We start from the raw sequence: 21,565 nt of genomic DNA, 5'->3' as shown, positions 1-21,565 counted from the left end.
TTTTGTTCCAGGACACCACGTCACATTTACTTGTGTTTCCTTGGGCTTCTCTTTGTTGTGACAATTTCTCTGACCTTCCTTGTTTTTGATAACCTTGACCACTTTGAGGATTACTGATAAGGTAAGGTATTTTGTGGAATGTCTCTAAATCGGGATATATCTCATGTTAGACTGGTGGAATGTGTTTTTAAAGGTATTGTGGTTTCAGAATTGTTAACCTGTAGCCCCTTGGTGGCTCAGATGGTAAAGAATCTGCCTGCAATGTGGGAGACCTGGGTTTGATCACTGGGTTGGGAAGATCCCCTGGAGGAGGGCGTGGCAACCCACTCCAGTATTCTTGCCTGGAGAATTCCACGGACAGAGGAGCCTGGTGGGCTACAGTCTGTAGGGTTTCAAAGAGTTAGACATGACTGAGTGACTACACACAGCACACAGCCTCTGGCTAATGGAGGGAGAGAATCATCTAAGCAAATACCTATGACATTAGAGCTACCTATTTTTCCTTTACAAATTTTATGAAGATAAAAGTTAACATTCACAATAAATTACAAATGCTATACTACTCATAAAATGTGCAGTAATTTCTGTGATATATTCGCTCTAGCACGGGGTCATGTACCACTTCTGTCTGTGTCCACCCCTTCCCAGGCGCTCAGGCCGGCACCTGTCCCCCACCCCACAGGCAGTGGGCCGCTCCCCGCTTGTAACAGGTTCAGTTCTCACTATCTGGCTGTGCTGTATCGTCATTCGTTGCTGCGCGAGGGCTTTCTCTAGCGTGGCTCACGGGCTCCAGAGCAAGGCTCGGCAGTCGTGGCGCACGGGCTGAGTTCCTCCACGCTATCTGGGATCTTCCTGGATGAGGGATCGAACCTGTGTCCCCTGCATTGACAGGTGGGTTCTCAACCGCAGGACCACCCAGGAAGTCCAGGTTTAGGTTCTTTTGTCATATTCTCATTTCATTCTGGGATTGTCCTCCTCTGACCTCCTAAATGATCCAAAACCTGCATACATGTATTCACCACTACAACGGTCAGAGTGTTTTCACTGCCCTTAAAAAAACACCCTGAACTCCACCTATTGAACCCCTACCCTCTGTCCCAATCAGGGATCTGTAACAAAGCACATAAAATGAAACAGATCACATCAGGCTCTACAGGTAAGAAAGATGAGGTGTGTGTGCCACAGGACATCACTGCTGTGTGTCCATCCACCAACTATAACATGCCTCAACACTGCAGATTTTTTTAGAAAGAAAAGTTGGATCTAATTTTTCCATCTGAAATTTTGAGAATAATTTCATAACAGATTTATTTGATATAAATAGTGTGTTTGCCACTGCAAAATTATAGGGAGAATCTTGCAGGTAAAAAACCAGCAAGGTGGTAACTGACATTCATCACCCTGAAACTAGCGATGCTCGTTTGTATTTATTCTTAGAGGTCTGCAATGTTAGGAGATTTTAAAAATCATGCAGTTAGGTGAAAAAGAAGGAAGAGGCGTTTTCTTAGGATCTCTTTACAAAGATTCCGCCATGCGGGGCCCGCAGACCACGGGGTTACAGCACTCCTACTCATGCTACAGAATTCTTGTCGGCAACTATGACTGGGATGAAGACAGTCATTTCAGAACTTCAGAGTGACACCACAGCAATACAAAGGACAGGGAAATCAAGAAACATAAGAGGTGACATTATTTTCTTACTTTGCCCAAGTAGAGCCAAAGATTTTTATAATAGGTTAAAGAGGCAGAAATTGAAAAAATACTTTGCTATCCACAAATCTAATTTTGCAAAACAGTGTGACACCACCCTAGGGGCAGGTAACTTAAGTTTTAAAATTTATTCATTACAACTTATGTGCAAGGCTTTGGTTAATAAAAAAAAATTCAAAGTTTATGTTAAAATAACTTTCAGTTCTCTGTGTAATATGATAAAGGTGACATGGTACCTTAATCTATAGTCTTATAACTTCAAAGAATGGATCTTATAAACTTATATTAAAACAGTATACTTATTATTAAATAAAAAAATGCATTAAACAATAAATTTCCAGTCCTGAAACTGTTACAGAAATTGTGTTTGCATTTGAGAGGCATTTTATCATGGCAAACAGATAGATAAAATAACCTAAACAACTATCCATGACAGGATAGCCATGTATTTTTCTAAATTTTATGAAGATAAAAATGAACATTAAGAATTAATCACAACTGTTCACTATTTGTAAGATATTGCTGGAAATTAGTTATTTTAATAATGTGTCAATTGAATAGTGTCTGGGCAATTTACGAACCCTTGAAGACTAAGATACAGTATCCTTGCATTAAAATCTTTTCTTTTCTTTTTTTTAAATCTTTTCTTACAGCTAGTATTTTTTCCATCACTGCACTCAGTAGACCAGGGCACTCCACCAATCCCAAGATGAGCCAGCATGCAGGATATTTGCTTTCAAACCAAAGGATTACACTACCTTCAGTGCATTCCACTGCCTCATCTGTTCTTCCTTGTTCCAGAGAAAACAAATGTGAATACATTGTGATTCATGATCTTAGGAAGGGCGGCCATCAAGCAAACAGAGATAAATATCATAGAAATATGTTGGCAAACCAACATACACATCAATTGCATCAGTATCTCCTACTATTAACAACATCACTAAATGCATGAAGCTGAAATAGAACCAACTCCCAAATTATGTACTTCGTAAGTGGCACTGTTGATTAATAATCATTCTGCATATGTCTGTGATGTTTGTTTCTTTAATAATGTTTTATTAAAAATCTTTTCCCATTAAACCCAGGGTTATTTTTAGCTAAAGCTAGGAATACATTTTTTGCCATAAATGTTTAATATAAACTATAAAATTAAAAAGATCTAAATAAATAATCTTTTTTGGTTCTTTCTTGTTCTTTGTGTGTGAATCCTCATTATGAATTTAGGATACATTCTAATTACTATTTAAGCAAAATAACTTCAGACGCTTAACATGCCATTAAGGAGAATGGGTGAATAAAACATCTGCTGCTCAGTATACTTCATCGTATATACTCAGAACCCTGAGCGGTACTGCTTACCTACGATGACGTCTGCTTTCTTGCTGTCTTGACTCTCTCGATCATTATATACACGACACCAGTAGGTTCCTTGATGCTCCAAATCCACATAAGGTACCTAAATCAGTATCAGAACATGCACATATTGACTGACTCTTTAATTTTAATGGCTTGGAGAAAATTATTATTATTATTATTATTATTTATTATTATTATTTTAAATCCTACAAAACTGAACATTGCAGACTTTCCTCCATTTTTTCCATTCATTACATGAGCTCAAGTATTAGCAAGCAAATAATACAATGAATCTAACGGTAAGTGAGTCTGATGCGATACTAGTTGACATTTTTCATATTTACATATGGGCTGGCATTGTGTTCTAGCCCTTTTGCTGGAAAATCAATTAATATTCAATAATAAAGAACTTGAAAAAATACAAAAAAAAACTTGAAAACACCCCAAAGAATATGGATCACTACTCACTATGATTTTCCATTATACTATTTATTTTACATATTAACCACCCCAAATGTCCCCGAGACCAACTTCCTACCATGTATAGCTTTTTTGTCTCGTGTGTTAATCGGGATTCATTCTTGAACCACTGGTACTGAGGAATGGGGCTTCCGACAGCCACACACTGTAAGATCAACGTGCTGCCAGGCATCAGTTTTTGGGACTTTGGTTCAACACAGATTTGCAACTTGGATTCAGAGATGCCATCCCAACTGCCTTAAATTAAAAGAAAAATATCACTGGACATAAAATCTCGATGAAAAAAACTTTTAAAACTTTAATTAAAAAAATACTTTCAAGTTCATCCTTCATTTTTTTTCATGATCTTTGATAGAATCTCCCAAATGATGTTTCAGAAAACTGCTGCACTTCTAGAAATATTAAGAGATGTTCTATGGATAAAAGGATGCTATGGACAAATAAGTTTAGAACATTCTGGGTTAAACAAAGTTAAAAAGATTTATTTACTGCAGAACTTCTCAAAAGTATTCGCATGTACTAAATATTTAAGAGGAGAAAATAGTTCAAGTGGTTTCTAAATGTGCTTAGCCATTTTTGGTAGAGCAAAGGACTTGACATCTTGAGTGACATTCATGTTTAAAACAGAAAGTTCTATGTTCTGCTGTCTGATTTAACTTGCCTTCTTAAAATCAGGAGTTTTGTTATATGGATGGGTTATCACTAGCATTTCTTCCCAAGGCAGATATCAGAAAGCATTTTTTATTGAAGGCTCATCTGTCAGTCTTTAAAAGCCTTGAGGACAGAGGGCTTGTCAATGAGATGTGGTAACAATGAAATTCTGTGTCTAGCACATTGCAGGTGATCAATAATATCTGTTTAATGAATAATATTCTATTCATAAACATGCAAGTTCACAGAAATATTCTAAAAAAAATATAAACCACTCTCTTAATTAATCATGACTATTTCTAGAGACTTTATTCAGGTGTGAGAAAAGCTAAACTGAGAAGAATGGAAGACACAATTAGCAACAAAAGTCTGTTTCCCTCATGCTTTTTTGTCTGGCAAAAATGACAAACATGGTTCTTGACTGTGTGTGTGAATAAATAAAGTAATACCTGATGGCTACTCTTTAGAAGATCCTGGGGCTTTTCCTTGATCAATACTAGTTATTGAACTAAAAAGCGGATGGCAAAGAGTTGAAAACTAGCTGGATGAAAGGCTTCATTGCAGTGACTGATATACTATAAGCCCTGTCATGCCAGTACCGACTCTACAGATAGTCTTTATTCTATGACTACTTTTTAGGAGTAATACGATAGTTTGGGAGAAAAAAAACACAGTATAGACAGGAACTCAAAAGTGAGCAAGACTGCAGTATATTTCTTTTCTCCTCCAAAATCAGAGACCATGACATTCAGACCCATGAAAGGCGGCAAGTTTTCAGAGATCAGCAGCAGGGCCAGATTGAGAAAGGTCATTTTATCCCCAAACATCTACATGTCTCTCTTTGTCTGTCTATCTCTCTATCCATCCATACATACAGAAAAAGCATCAAAGCACATGGGATAAAATCTTAATGACTGGTGACATTATACTGGGGGAAGTACATATACATTATATTGGGTGAGTACTAGCTTTGATACTTTGAAATGATTTAAAAGCAAACATTTAAAGTAAAATTCAAAAGAGGCAACTCCCATCCCAGCATTCAATTTATCACTTACTCCGGAAGCTTTCTGTTACTTCTGTGACATCGCAAACATCCAGCTGTGACCACTGGCTAAATTCAAAGGTGAAATTATTATTAACTCGACAGACATAAAAGCCTGCATCTTTTACATGCACTGTGTTAAAAACAAGTTCAGATGCATTTCCATTTGGAATCTGTGAAAGAATCAACAGAGGATAAAAGTGAATGACTCATCAAAATACACCTTATAAACTGTGCTGTGCAAAATGTATGATTTCCTGGGAGCTCTGAAAAGTGTATCTTTTTTTTCCGCATTCTAAAATATCTGTCCCTTAAGAAGCAAACAATAACGTGTTGAGTAATTTAGGACTGAAGTCAATGAAATCCAGTATTTTACACACCTGTTAACTGGACAGTTAAGCTGTATCCCATATATCTCTCAAAAACTCACTAACAGTGAAGTGTCTATTCTGTCCTTTAAAATTGTTTGATCATTAGTATTTACAGGCTTGAGAACTGCAACATTTATGAGCTCAGTAGCAATACCACGAAGGAGTCAAGATCCCGGAAAGTCCGGCCTGGCTGCTCATCTCAGTTCTGATCAAATTAGCTGTGAGCATGCGAGCAAGTTTTACCCTGAGACCCCAGTTTCTCACCTGCAAAGTTCTAGTGGAGGAAAGAGGCCTTGACGAGCACACTTCTTTCAAGGCCTGGGAGGTGAAGAGCTATGGGAAGCGTGTTGGTGCCAGGAAGGACTGGCCACCCAGGGGTATCCCAAGCCTTCCTCCCGGGCATGGATCATCTCAGCTGCTCCTGTCAATTCACCACCACCACCCAACTCTGGCATGCTGCCAAGGTTTCACTAGGTGCCTCCTTACACAGGAGCCCCCTTGCAAAGGGCTTTAACACACTCCCCCTCTCCAAGCCCCAACCAACTGAATTCAGCTCTCTCTCCTCTCAGAACCTGCACCAGAGCAAGACTGTGGTGCTGAAGATCTGACAGCTGGGATGGAGACTGCCCTGAGCACTGCCTGCCCACCCTCCCACATGAACCCACCTCGTCTGCCTTCCTACTAGAACAGTCCTGGGTACTTTCTCTCCCGCAACCTCACTCCTCTCAGCCACTGACTTCAGATAGGAACTCTCTCCTCTTCCAGCTACCGAACCACAAACCTGAGCCCGTGCCTATTTAGAGCTGGTCTCCTCTCCTGTGAAAATGGAAAAACCTGTCTTCCTACCAAAGGCTTCTTGGGCTTGGGATGCATGAGGATCCTAACCGCTGGGAACCCCAGAGTTACTATGAAGGTTAGTTTAAGCTGAAGACGTTTGGGACTCAACAGATGCAGAAAGAAGGCTTCTCAGAGCTTTCCTTATCTGACAAAAGCAGAAATTTCTGGGAGATGAGATTACCATAAATTCCCTCTTCAGGATGGCTTTTACTTCCAGGAAGGCGATCAAATTCACCATAAATCCCTTCTCCAGGGGAGTTTTACAGCTATGAAGAAGATGGAAAGACCACTTGCACCCGTGTGAATAAATATTATTACAAACTTTTTTATCACCTGTCTATTCTCCCAGAAACCCTTCTGTACGTTATTTCCTAAAGAAACCCATTTTCTTCCTGTAGAGGCTCTTTCTTCCTCATCCCTTTTCCTATAATTTTAACCCAGCATGGAACTACTTCTTTTGTAAATTCCCATATGAACAAATTTTCTCTTCTTAATCTGTTCTGTCAGTTGATTCACTGGCTCCCAGGGACAGGACAGGAGAGGGTAGAGGAGTATTTTCCTCTCCAACAATTTGATCCTCTCTGGCCTTACTCCTGCAGTTTTCTCTCTCTACTTTAGCATCTGTTTCTCTCTTTTATTAGAGCACTGTCAAAAACATCCTCTAGCACCTTTATGTCTTAAATAAACAAAAATAATCCCAAATACCCTGCCCTGGGCCCATACACCTCTCCGCAGCACCGGAAATGCTGACACCCTTGTCTCCCTGAAGCGCCTTCCCAAGGGCTCAGACCAGCCTCTCCTGGTCGTGGGCGCTCCTGCGATCTCTTCTCAGTCTCTCTGCTGCCTCCCCCTCTGCCACACACTCTCTCAGTGCTGCCTTCTGGGGTGTCCAAGCTGACTTAGATGCATTCAGACTTTAACAGGCACTTCAAACTTCACGGGTCTAAACCACACTCTTGATTTCTCACCCTAAATCCCTTCCTCTCCCAGTCTCCGATACCTCAGTAAATAAGAGGTCCCCAGAGGCCGAGGTGAAAACTCTGGGGTCATCCTTGATTTCTCACCCTGAATCCCTTCTTCTCTCAGTCTCCAATACCTCAGTATATAAGAGGTCCCCAGAGGCCGAGGTGAAAACTCTGGGGTCATCCTTGATTTCTCACCCTGAATCCCTTCTTCTCTCAGTCTCCGATACCTCAGTATATAAGAGGTCCCCAGAGGCCGAGGTGAAAACTCTGGGGTCATCCTTGATTTCTCACCCTGAATCCCTTCCTCTCCCAGTCTCCGATACCTCAGTATATAAGAGGTCCCCAGAGGCCGAGGTGAAAACTCTGGGGTCATCCTTGATTTCTCACCCTGAATCCCTTCTTCTCTCAGTCTCCGATACCTCAGTATATAAGAGGTCCCCAGAGGCCGAGGTGAAAACTCTGGGGTCATCCTTGATTTCTCACCCTAAATCCCTTCCTCTCCCAGTCTCCAATACCTCAGTAAATAAGAGGTCCCCAGAGGCCGAGGTGAAAACTCTGGGGTCATCCTTGATTTCTCACCCTGAATCCCTTCTTCTCTCAGTCTCCAATACCTCAGTAAATAAGAGGTCCCCAGAGGCCGAGGTGAAAACTCTGGGGTCATCCTTGATTTCTCACCCTGAATCCCTTCCTCTCCCAGTCTCCGATACCTCAGTAAATAAGAGGTTCCCAGAGGCCGAGGTGAAAACTCTGGGGCCATCCTTGAGCTCTCTGCCTTTTCCCTCAGGCGCCCCATTTAACCTGCCAGATCCGGTGAGCTCTGCCCTAAAATAAAGCACCTTGCCCACTCTGCTCTGTCTCCCCTGCCATGTCTGAGTTCACACCACAGTTACGTCCAGGCTACTGTAGGCATTTTGTTACGCTCTTACTTCCATTTAAGCAGCGAAGTCGGGGGACTTGCCTGATGGTCCAGGGGCTAAGACTCTGCTCTCCCAATGCAGGGGGCCTGGGTCCGATCCCTGGTCAGGGAACTAGGTCCCACATGCCGCATCGCAACTAAGACCCGGCGCAGAGAAATAAACACTAAAGAAAGCAGCAAGCTGGTGTTTTAAGAACATAAATCCTTCCCTGTTACTTCTGTTTAAGGCCTTGAGTGTCATCTCCCTTGGTATCACCCTGCTTATTCTCCTCACAGCTCTTAACTCAGTTATCTCCTTTGCTCCCTGTCTCTGCCCAGTGGAGGGGGCAGGGCCTTTGGGTGTCATGCTTCACCATCCTGGCCTTAGAACCCGGACAGGTGCCCAATGAGTGGTCGTGAGACGAATGCCTCCTGAAACAGACTATGAATCTAAGGGTTGAGACAGAACTCCACTGGTGAGAGCCTTAGAACCCATTACAGCTCTTCAAATCCACTGGGTATTCCTCCTCCCCTCGCTTTCTCCCCTTCTCAAAATCAGGACATGGTTCACACGTGATGTACTGGGTTGGCCAAACAGATTCTCGGGGTTTTCCTGTGACACCTTATGGAAAAACCCAAACGACCTCTTTGGCCAACCCACTACTTACCATAGTAAGATTTGCCCACGATTTCTTTCTCAAAGGCATTCACTGAAATGAAAGCCACTTTGCAGTTGAAAAGCTATGGTAAAAGTAACTTTAGTTACCAGCCCTCGAGAGCCTAGGCACGTAAAGTGTCCTCTCCGTCAGGCTCTCAACGCCCGGCAATAGAAATCTGAGTGGCTCCTGACAGTCAAGCACCCAGTACAGGCCTGTCTGCTGCTGGCGCCTGCGTAGCCCCATTACTGCGGCTCACATCTGCCCTGGCTCACCCACGTGTGAGGGACGGACATTAAAAGGTGTACAAATCCCCACGCTGCTTCTGAGGCACAGGGTGATCCCATCAGAGGAAAGAACGTCATTTTGGAACAACTCTTGAGCTTAAATTCAGATTTGCAAATGGAGTCTTAGTGTTTGGTTGAGAAGAAAAGTTTGGTCATGTGACTAACAGGCTGAAAAGAATAATGGAGTTCCAAGGTGCCATCTGGAGGGCAGGCAGGGAGGTGGATGGTGAGGGGAAGAGAGACCCTCTCGAGACTGGAGCTCGGCGTGGCTGGACCACAGAGAAGCCCCCAGCGGCAGAGTGGCTCAAAGAATGCTTAATGACTTTTTTTTAATCGTTATTTTTTAAATTGGCCTCACTGCACGGCATGTGGGTTAGTTCCCTGACCAGGGATTGAACCTGTACCTCACGCATTAGGAGTCTGGTGTCTTAACCACTGGACCACCAGGGAAGTACTTTCAAAGACTGTTTAAGAAAAGAGAATTTCAACATGCAAATTTAAATTATTTGTTGGGTGGCTCAGGGATACAACCCTTTCACGAAAGGAACAAATGCCCCTACCAACCTGAATTTTACTTCAGAAACTACCATAAAAGCCTAAATCTTTTGATATAGTTATGTGGAATGCTTAAAATAATACTGCCTTTCATGCTGCTTTGAAAACCTTTTAAAGATTATGATTAGAACAATCTGTTGTAAAGAACTCTGTACATCTATGTCAGGAGGTATTAGTGATGTTTCCCGTTTGCTAACATTGTTGCCCCAGGTACTCCTGATTTTCCACAATTTTCAGAATACAGAACTGATTTTATTACTGCTTAGAAAGTAATGATTACTGAATGCATCAGTAATAACACCGACCCTTTAACAAGGACCTATCAAGTGCTTTTACAAAATTCCTATAAACACATTAAAGACAGTAGAGCTAACTAATCTTCTCTTTTCTTTCTTCTTTGTTGTTGTTCAGTTGCTCAGCTGTGTGTGACCCCATGGACTGCAGCATGCCAGGCTTCCCTGTCCTTCACCATCTCCTGCAGATTGCTCACACTCAGGTACATTGAGTTGGTCCTCTGTTGCCCCCTTCTCCTCCTGTCTTCAATTTTTCCCAGCATTAATCTCTCTTGACAGAGGAATTAAAATACATTTAAAAGACATTAAAAATTACCTCTTTATTCATTTTGAACCATTGATATTGTACAAAAGGATGTCCAGTTGCCCGGCAACACAGCTTCACAAACTGTCCCGCCAAGACTGCCTTGGATTCGGGGTTTACAGTGATCTTTATTCCTTTAAAAAAAAAAAAAAAGAAGTTATAAAAATAGAATCAGAGAAGAGGGGCTTTCCTTGTTTATGTTTCTGAAACCAAAAAGAGAAATATTTTGGAAATAACCTGCATATTCATTCTTGTTATAAATCACTCACTCATATCTCTTCCTCATCAGATGGTGAGTCTGTGAGTTCCAGGCTCTGTAAAACCAGAAGGAAAGAAACTCACCTGCAGAAGACTTTGATCGACCACATCCCCCTCACCCTCCACGACTGGGGGAGAAAACTGTTCGCTGTATTTCTTCAGTTCTGAGAAATATTTTTTCCACGTCCTAACGCCTCTGAAATCAGGCTGTGCCTTTAATAACTGTCTGAGGGAGCAGTCAGGGTGCGCTCTCACTGCCAACTCTGGGACTATGTGGTCACAGTGCTTATATGGTCAGCACTTCAACTCAGTTAGGCGCATGGTTTTTGTAAGACAAATGTGAGTTTAAATGCCATCGAAATGTCTTCAAAAGACATTCCCTGGAGGTCTAGGGGTTAAGGCTTCACCCTGCAAAGCGTTCGACCCCTGTTTGGGGAACTGAGATCCCATGTGGCTCCTGGCCAAAAAAGATAAAACATAAAACAGAAGCACTGTTGTGACAGATTCAATAAAGACTTTAAACAAAAACTGGTCAACTTAAAAAAAAAAAAAAAAGAATTCCAATGCTATGGTTTAGCGTTAAAATAAAACTATTCTGGAAGCAGAAAGGCAGAGAAACAGAAGAGCCTGAGGAAAATTTGGTACATGTGATGCAAATATTTCTCATCTGAGAAATGACTACCAGCGTCAAAACCCGGGGGCGGGGGCGTGCCACATGGCTTGTGGGATCTTAGTTCCCTGACCTGGGGCCTCAGCAGTGGAAGTCTGGAGTTCGAACCACTGGATCGCCAGGGAATTCCCCAAACATGGAACACTTTTGAGAGGCGCTCCTTGTCAAAAATCCTGGAGTTAATAATGGAATACCTCCTCTCCTTCTGGGAAAGCCCGCTGCAAGTCACGGGGATACCTGGGCAGCTTCGCAGAGAGGCCTGGGTGAAAGGAAAGCAACTCAGGGCTCCTGCCAACAGCCATGTGCGTGAACCATCTGAGCAGAGGATTACCCAGCCCCATTTGGACCTTCAGATAGCTGCAGCCCCGGCCGATGGCTGGACTGTCACCTCATGAGAGACCCTGAGCCAAAACCAGCCGGCTCAACCACTCCTGGATTCCTGCCCTCAGAAACTTGGAAGTAATCAATGGATGCTGATTTTAAAATTCTTGGTCTTGGAATAATTCATTATGCAGCAGCAGCAGATAACTGACACAAAAGGAACCAAAGCTAGGACATTTCACACTTGCCAGGGTTTTAATACATAAATCTTGGCTTTCGTGCTAAATCGCTTCAGTGGTATCCAACTCTTTGTGACCCTGTGGACTGTAGCCTGCCAGGCTCCTCTGTCCATGGGATTCTCCAGACAAGAAAACTGGAGTGGGTTGCCGTGCCCTCCTCCAGGGGATCTTCCAGACCCAGCGATCAAACCCATGTCTCATGTCTTCTGCATTGGCAGGTGGTTTTTTTACCACTAGCGCCACCTGGGAAGACCAGCTGGCTTTCAGAAAGGAGAAATAATCATTAAAACTTATAAAACTTAATTTCCCACGCTTATTTTTATTTTTCCTCACATATCCTGAACACGATCTCATATCTTTTTCTTCTACAACCCAGTAATGCAAACGAACAAAACAAGATTACCACTGAAGAGGAGACAGTCTTAAAGAACAGCAATCTTAATACATGAAAGATACTAAACTTTCAAGGGAAAGAATAGTATATAAGGCAAAACAGGCATGTGAAATCCATGCAGGAAAGACATAGGATAAAACCAAAATCCAAAATGAGTAAACATTTACTGCATTCCTAGCACATCTGAGGGTCTGGAGAAACCCTGGAAAATCAGTAAATACAGTTGCTGCTGTTGCTCCTAAGCCGCCTCAGTCGTGTCCGACTCTGTGCGACCCCACAGACGGCAGCCGACCAGGCTCCCCCGTCCCTGGGATTCAAATACAGCAGAGCCTCTCAAAAAAAATTTACAACTCCTGCCAAGGAAAAGCTTTCATGTTCATTCATCCTTTCTGTGGATGCCAACTGAGCCCAGGATGGCTGAAGTAGCAGCTTTCCTGAATTCTGTTATCCATGTTAGTAGGAAGTATATGTTAAAGTCAGGAAATGCGATGAGCACTCTTACTTAAGCCAGAAAATTCACACACTGTATTTTAACACCCGCATATACCGTTCATCTGCCAGGACAGACTTACATCACAACTTTAAAATGCAAGGATTCTCATTTCCAATGTTTAAGTATGATAAGAGAGGGAAGGAAAAAAAAAAAAAAGAGAGGGAAGAAAAAAAGTTGTAAAACCAACAGAAGGGAACAAGTATAAATTTGAACTATACCTAGGTGCTGTAGCTAAACTGGCTTTAAAATGTGGGTGCCTATAGCCACCTCAAATGTACTGTCCCCAGCCACTCCGGACACAGAACCCCTGCCCCTTCTAGATTCCCAGGCTTTTCCATCTCAGGGAGTACAGACTAGGCCTCAGCCAGCCCCAGGCCTCCAGCGACTCACGACAGACCCTCCGCACACTCCCTTCTTCTCCACGTATAATTCAGCTGCAAGTCCTGTCAGACTTTCCCATGTCTCACCATCTCCCACGCCATGATCTCAATCCAAGCCGCCGTCCCCTCCTGACTGTTGCCACAACCTGCTAGTGTTCTTTCCTTACTTCTAACCAGCAGCTCAATGTCTTTTTAAAACAAATTGATCCACAGCTCTCCTCTGACTAAAAACCCTCTTCGGACCTCCCCCTGGACCTAGAATATAACCCAAGCTCCTTATGTGGCCGATGAGGCCCTCTGTGAATGGACCCCTCTGCCCTTGTCCCGCCAGCTCCTTGCCCACCACGCTGCAGCCACGCAGACTTCTTTCCTCCAGAGACAAGCTCTTTCCTGTCTTTTCGCTTCCCGGTTCTCTGCTGGATTTCGCCCCCAACCCCCACTGTCTCATGGCAGACAGTTTTAGCCCCCAGGTCCTCAGCACTTCTGGGAAAGGTCTCTGCGCGGGTGACCCCCACCGCCCTTCCCTACGGCAGCCTGCCAGCTTTGCGGGCTTCAGCGCACTCGTCACCTGAAGTCTCGCTTCTCACTGTCTCACCTACTCAACCAGAGGTTACTGTCTTAGTCACCGGTTCACCTGACGCCCAGAGCAGTGCTTGGCACAGTGCAACAGTGGGTGTTCCACACATATTTGCTGAACAAATGTGTATTTTAATAATAAAAATGACTACAGCAGCAATTTTACTGACTGCTTTATATTTGCCCACCATTTTGATTTCTAACCTTCAAAATAACCATGGTAATTAGATCGATGTTACAATAAGGAGAAATGAACTTAAGTCATTTGCATAAAGTCATTCGAGTTACCTTGGGTAAATTATTTAACCTCCCCAGGACTAATTTTTTTCTCACTGTAAAATGGCAGCAACAGGATGCAAACCTATATTTTCCTAGGCTTTAATACTCTTTTAAGCCTTTTGTTATCCCAGTGATCTTTCTCCCTCCACCTTTACTGAAGAATAACCAACAAAAACTGCATATATTTAGGGTGTACAACATGACAGTTTAATAGTTATACATTGTGAAATGCTTGCCACAATAAGCTAACTCATCAGCTCACACAGTCATCATTTCCCAGTGATTCTTTTTTTGGGGCCTTGAAGCATGGGAGATCTGGCTTCCCAGGTGGCTCAGTGGTAAAGAATCTGCCTGCCAATTCAGAAGCCACAGGAGACGTAGGTTCCATCCCTGGGTTGGGAAAGTCCCCTGGAGGAGGAAATGGCTACTCACTCCAATATTTTTGCCTGGAAAAGTCCATGGACAGAGGAGCCTGGCAGGCTACAATCCATGGGATCACAAAGAGTTGGACGCAACTGAACGTACAGCATGTGAGATCTTAGTTCCTTGACCAGGGACCAAACCTGCACTCCCTGCACTGGAAAGCAGAGTCTTAACCACTGGACTGGCAGGGAAGTGCCCGTTTTCTGGTGATCCTTAATGTGTCTCCCACGCTAACCCTATCTTCTGCCAGAGTGAGTCTCTCTTACCGGAAGGAGTGTATCTTGCACCATGACAGCGCCTCAAAATTTACCTTGGAGAAGATTCTCTGCTGTTACACAAAGAGACAAGAGAGGAGAAAGAAGGAACTGAAAAGCTTTCTCTCTAGAGGGTCTCAAAGAGAAATGAACGACTTTAGTCAAAGCAGGCCACGTGACCAGGATGTTCCAGAAGCTTCCTTTGTGGGAGACAGGACTAAGTAACTTTTAACAGTAACTTCAAACTCACAGTTTATACACCGGTCCTGTGCCAACAGTTTTAGTTGTCTAGATCTTCAGGAAGCAAGCAAAGACATGTCTTTATTATTTATTGCTTCAAAGACTGAGAACTAAAAGGCAAAGTGTGATTTGAAAACCACCCTGGGTGAGGAGTAAAGAGAGAAGTCACAATACCTCCCGTGTTTCAACCACATATACTTCCTTCCTCCCACGTCGTGTGTGCGTGTGTGACCGGGAACCGTGGTCACCTCTAACCACCCTCGCGCAGTGCCCACTGGAAGGTGCTGAGACAAAGCTGGGAGGGGGGATGGCACAGAGCTTGGGAGGGTGTCCGAAGGCACACAAATGAAAGCTCTGTTTTAAAGGGCGATCGCACAGTTTCCTGGCAAACAAGCCTATTTTCAGATAACATCTGCAAAGAAGTCAAAGAAGTTACTTGATTTCCTGTAAGCTGGGGACAACCTGACTGGGTCTGATGGCTCACGAGGATTGTGCTTTCAACACACACACCTGTATAGAACAACTGGTTCAAGACATTTAACAACAAAACCCCCGCTGGAATTGCTACATAGATAAACAAGGGTGATTCTTGACTTGACAGAAGGATTCCTCAAAGGTTCCCTTTGCCTTATTCTCTCTTACAAAGCACTTGAACTGATACAAGGCACAACTTTTCCAGGAACAGATCTATTATGTATATTACAGTGCATCTATTTTCAGAGGCCATGAACCAAAAAAACCGTTTCCGCCATCTTCCATTTAAAACCCTCCCTCCGAGGTTTTATTTTGAGCATTTGTAGGCTATTACTGAAAAGCACCCCCGAGAGTCTCAGAATAAACATCATCCCTCTTCCTTGAACAATTTCCCCTCATTACACAACCAGTGTGTGTCCACGCACTTTCCTCCTACAGGTCAATTTACATTTGTATCTGCTGTGGCTAAACCTGGTCTTCCAGCTCACTCTGCTCCTGCTTCCACATCACCGACTCCCTGAAGCGTCCTGGCCCGGAAACCCACCCTCCCAGCCCTCGTCACCATTCCCCTTCTGTTCCTCGGCTTTCTTAATCTTCCTTCCATTTTTACCTCTTTTTCCTTCTTAACATCCTGCTTTCAGGAATTTCTGTTGTTCACGAAACAAGATGAGTCCCTTTTAAGTAAGATCTAGTATCTGAGTACTTTTTAACTTGTCAAGAAGAGAAAAATTGAAGTCCGTGGGTCATAGAGGAAATTGAGTATGACAATCTGTAGCTAAGCTTTCCAATCCAGAGTCTTCCTAGCATTATTGGAGAGGACAGTGAGTTCAGGCCAGGTTCTGATCCTACTTTTGCCAACAACCAACTGTGATTTTGGCCAAATGATAACTTCCGGTAATCTCCTTTTCCACATAACTGTGTGCTCACATTTAAAATTTAAAAGTTCATGACAGTCCTGTTCTGGTCCTTCACAGAACTGTGAAGATAAAAACGTGAAGTAGAGCTATCTTGGGAACTGAAGAATAATAGTTAGCCATCTTTGCTCTTATCTTAGAGACAATAAAAGTAATACAAAATAAAATTGACATCAGAAACACAACCATGAGTATGTTACAGGGAATTAAAGAAGAAAAATGAATTGACATCAAAAAGGAGTGGGGAAGAATGGAAACGATGTGAGTGAAACCACGTGACTCTGAAAGCATGGCTGCAAAGTATCCGCGGCAAAGCTCCTTTTATGTAAGAATGAAATAAAATGGCAGCATCACAAAACTGGAGCAGAAAGATGGAGCATCACAAAACTGGACCCTGGGGTCCATCTACTGGAACCCTGCGTGGCGTCTCTTACGGCTCCTGCATTACCAGGAAGGTTCTTTACCACTAGCGCCACCTGGGAAGCCCGTGTAACATGATAATTCTCTCTAAACATCCCCCACCCTCCAGCCCCTGCTTGGTCAAGGCTTGGTCAGAGCATGGCTTCCTTGGCAACCAATCTCGTGATGAGCATGACCCTAGCTGATAGAGCCAATCAGTCTGCACCCAAACAGTTTCTCTTAAAACAGAGCTCTAACTGACGGTGCTTATACCTCTGCACTCAAGACAAAAACATCTCAAATAGCATAGCTAGGTTTATTTGTGTTTGCCAAGGCTACAGATGCCAATAGTGGTTGTTTTGAGACCAGGATCTTTGACCCTTTAATTAAAAAATAAAAAAAATAACGGTCTAAAAAATCATTACAGACTTCTGGTTCAAAACAGTTTCAGTGAATTCATTTAATGCCCCTGCCCTTCTCCAATTTCCCCTGAAATGCCGAGAGGAGTAAAAATAGGAAAACAGTGAGTCAGAGCTGGACAGTGCAAATGGACACCATCCATTCATAAAAATCATAAGCCATTTCTCTAACATAAAGTGCAGATTAGACCAGTCTAAGAAGCAAGCTGGCCAACCCACCCACGTGCGATGGAGAAGCCCAACTGGAAGGAAGGCAGAAGAGGATAAATCACAATCTTCTGCAAAATATATCAGGTATTAGAGCCCAAGGAGCACAAGAACTTGCGGTGCATAACCCTTGTCTTAGACCTCAAACGAGCAACCACAGAAGGCGGCTCCTCATCAAGGCAATTGTTGCAGTGACAGACGGGGGAGCCCTCCCCAGCTACATCTGGGCCACCAGAACAAAGACGTCCGAGAAATCTAGTGCCACAGCCATCTCCTATGGCCATCTGTGGCTGTCCTCCCACAAACAGCTGGAATAGAATGTGGCAAAGTCAGACTAAAATAAACCTGAAGTTTCCCCTTCTCCTTGGGTTTAGGCCTGAGAGGCCTGTTCAGAGGTTTACAGCATCTTGGTCTCTCAAACCAGAGCTCTCCATAAGGACAATCAGAGAAAAGTCATCCGATTTTTTTGTGGAGTAAGAATTAATATCCTCTTATGAGACTGCATTATCAAAAAAAGAGAAAATACTAGAATACTCCCACTTTGTATTTTCACCAAGATGCAGGAATACACTGAAAAGGAAAAACTGGAGATTTATTTATACTTGTTTTACGATTATACTGGATTTGATGAATTACATGCTTGTCTTCCCTACTAGATGATGAATTTTGAACACGCAGGAACTATTGTCTTAGTCATCTTTGAACTCACAGTACCAGGCACAATGCCTGGAATAGCAAAAGCATTAGAATACAGTATTAGATTAAGAAGTATTAGAATACAGTAAGGTTGACTGAACGAGCAAAATCCCACATTAAGCTGATTCCATCAGAGGTCGCATTCTTAATTACAATGGTTTTTATTCTCAATGTCCCTAATTGAAATATTAAAGTTCTTTAATTCTTAAATTTCTATATTCTAACAAATGTAAATACAGTAAATTTTAGATTATTAACATAAGATTCAGGAGGAAAGCTAACTGTAAATTACTGAGTTTTATTAGATCCCCAACTATTTCCTCTTAAATCAATAATGAACATTCAAGTAACAACTGATTTCTAATCTATGGCTAATCCAACATAAAACTTCACAGAAATAGTGCCTCACTGGTAATGCAGAAACTGATTTCTTTTTCCTAGTCTCCCCTCAAATATGAAAAAGCCCCAGGGTATAACTGAAAAAGCCTATAGGCCTAATTTCTGAATGATCTGCACAAGGGAACACTGATGGCAAAGCGCTGATCTTACCACTTGGAGAGAAACACAAAGGGCAGAAAAAGATTTTTCCAAAGAAGATGACTGACTTTATTAGGATGGTACTGTATTGGCTGCTGGCTTATCACATCAAAATAGAAAATAGTTAAAACTTTCAGGCATATCTATATACACAAATAAATATGTGACTCCATTTCAGTCCACCCCGTTTCACACATAGAAAACCTGAAAACCTTCAATCTCAGGCCAGCGATCACAACATAATCCATGAGATGAGTGTGCAGCCTCCTAGATATAGATCAACACATCTCTGCAGCTCCTCCAAGTCTGCGAGGTAAAGAATACTTACTCTCATTTTATAGACTGGACAGAGTCATTAAGTGCATCTGTTGAAAAACCTAATGAGATGTTAAAGTTATATTTACTACCCACAGAAGTTTCTTAAGTTTTCAGAGGTCCTGGTATTCTATAAAGCAGAACTTTATAGCCGAGTGCCCTAGGCTGGTAGATTTCAATCACCACAACTCCTGGGTACTTTTGAGACACTGGGGAGATAAACATTAGTAAACGCCACCTGAAGGAGCGGTTTACTGTCTGGTGATGGAGAGCATCTAGATGGGACCTGCGTTAGCGCCAGTTATTCCTACCCAGGCCTCCTCCAAGAAAAGGCCCTGAGAAACACTCATCAAGCGTTTGATACAGTGGGTAACACAAAGGAGGTGTTTACAGGAGGCTGTTTCATCATTTGCACTTGGCCTGGAAAAGCAGGGGATAACCTGAGAGTCCAAGCTTCCTGGCTTACAATCCAGGGTCCATTTGTAGTAGAGTTCTTAGTACCCCATCCTCACTCCCCAGCACCCAGTTTTGTCTGGTGATCCACGAGATTTCTAGAAAGCTGATTAACCCACTCCACTCCTGGTTCTCCGCCAGGTGAGCTGGCACATTTCATCTTGCCGGTGGTGATAGGTGCAGGAATGATGGGCACATAACCAAAATCAGTTAACTTGCTAGAGAATCCCAAGATTTCTGCTGAGACAAGGATAAATGCCAGGAACAGCTAGTAGACACCTTATGACTATGTAGAAAGTCAGTCCTGGGAGGAAGTCAACGACAAGAAGGGAAAGGCAGAGACGAAATCCACCTTCTTGGAAACAGGGCTGCTCCCTGCCTTTCCTGAAGCCCAAACTGGTGCAAGACCGTTCTGATGGAACCAACACACTCCCTTTATTACAGCAAGCTGCACTGAGGTTCCTGATGCGTGTGCTTCACAGTACGCCACTGCACCATGTGGCCCTAACTTCCCATGTCCCTGAGGAAGGTCTGCAGTGTGGCTGCTGTCACAGGACCTGGATGACACGGTCCCTCCTGCTGACGTCACGGTAACCGACCAGCTCCACCCACAGCTGTGGAAAGGAAGGGCTGTTTCCTATTCAGCACATCTGACCTTGGAAGTGAGCAATTTCACTCAATATTGGTATATCGGGGCGGGGAGGGGGGGAATGGCAAAAAACTTCAACAATAAACACCTGTCATACTTTATCTCGTTCACCTACATACACATAAATAAATACACGTGTATCTGCTTTCTTGGCTGCACTATTTCAACATAAGTTATAGAAACCTTACCCCTCAATGCACCTCCTTGGAATAAAGACATTCTTCTACAGAATGACAACACCATCATCACATAATAGTTCTCTAATACCTAACATGTATGTTATATTCAAGTTGTTCCAACTGTCCTCAAAATGTCTTCTATAGTTTTTTTTTGAAAAACAATCCAACCTAAGTTTACATATTGCATTTGTTTTTTGTGCATTCTTTAGTCTCAACCCAGGGGGACATATGAGGCTCCATACGTGTACATGTTCCAAAAATACTTAACACAATTCATCTGGCCAAAGGAGGCGGCCTCCTTGGCCTCTGGAGAACGTGCTCACGGCGAAGGCCTACCTGGGGGGCTGAGGAGCTGAAGGACCTCGGTGTGCTCCATGGCCTGCAGGAAGTCGCTCAGCTCCACGACCGTGCAGCCCTTCTCAGCCAGCAGCTTCAGCAAACACAGGCTGGGGCTGCCTTCGGGCTCCAGGACCTTGAGAGAGCACTGCTCCAAGTCGAGACAACTGCCAACGACAGATTTAAGTCAGGTCAGCACCTTTACTTCAGTGCGATCTGCCTACTGTATGTTTGGCCCCATCGTGGGTGTTGCAGGGAATAAACAGCAAGTTGTCGAGTGGTGGAAATGGTTTACAGGACAAACGACTACTGTCCCTTTTGACACAGTCTCCTGATGCTGCTCACCTTGTATAGCAGAAGTTGGCAAACTTTTCCTGTAACATGCCAGAGTGTTGATATTCTAGGCTTTATATGGGCCTCAGGGTCTTTGCTGTACCTTCTTGTTTTTGTTTTATAATATTTTAAATATAAAAAAATGTTCCTGGCTCATGAGCTGTACAGAAACAGACAGGGCTCTGAGTACGGCCCATAGGCTGTTGGCGGCAGACCCTTGCTCTATTTGACATATTTTGCCTTAAAGCCATGAGCTTTTCTTTCATAAGCAAGTCTTCTTTTTGTTGTTGTTTGGTTGCTAAGTCTCTTCTGACTCTTTTTGACCCCATGGACTGTATCCCGCCAGGCTGCTCTGTCCATGGGATTTCCCAGGCAGGAATACTGGAGTGGGCTGCCATGTCTTCTTTACTCAACTGAATAAAAGTACTACTTGCAAACAGAAACCCTATCATACATTGGATTGGCCAAAAAGTTCGTTTGGGTTTTTCTATACCCTTTCTTTTGGTGGGGGGTGGGGGGTGGTAGACATAATTCCCTTATAATTAATACTTGGAGTTTGACATCATGTACAATTACACCAACATTCGTCAAGGCTGAATATCACAGGTAAAAGAGAGTATTATGACCATAAGATATCTCTTCGTAGTTCCCAGTTTTATCTTTCAGCTATAAAGGTCAGTTACCAGAGTCAATTGACTTGTTCTTAACAAGTAAATTTT

General features: G+C 43.1%; 1 protein-coding gene across 3 annotated transcripts in view; it reads right to left on the bottom strand.

Moving 5' to 3' along the window:
- MALT1 (MALT1 paracaspase) overlaps window positions 1-21,565 on the bottom strand; it is a 61,155-nt gene that overhangs the window by 28,389 nt on the left and 11,201 nt on the right. For 2 of the 3 annotated variants that reach the window (XM_043889071.1, XM_043889073.1), the window contains exons 2-7: window positions 20,514-20,680; window positions 10,421-10,542; window positions 5,259-5,418; window positions 3,608-3,786; window positions 3,073-3,169; window positions 2,469-2,501 (exon numbers count right to left, since the gene is read on the bottom strand). In XM_043889071.1, the coding sequence (XP_043745006.1) occupies window positions 2,469-2,501; window positions 3,073-3,169; window positions 3,608-3,786; window positions 5,259-5,418; window positions 10,421-10,542; window positions 20,514-20,680 (758 nt within the window). The remainder of the gene's footprint in view (window positions 1-2,468; window positions 2,502-3,072; window positions 3,170-3,607; window positions 3,787-5,258; window positions 5,419-10,420; window positions 10,543-20,513; window positions 20,681-21,565) is intronic. The other variant, XM_043889072.1, reaches the window with a different exon arrangement.

This window comes from Cervus elaphus, chromosome 27 (genome assembly GCF_910594005.1).
Source record: "Cervus elaphus chromosome 27, mCerEla1.1, whole genome shotgun sequence".
NCBI lineage: Eukaryota > Metazoa > Chordata > Mammalia > Artiodactyla > Cervidae > Cervus > Cervus elaphus.
The sequence above is the reverse complement of the archived record's forward strand: the minus strand, read 5'-3'. Positions and strand labels throughout refer to the sequence as shown.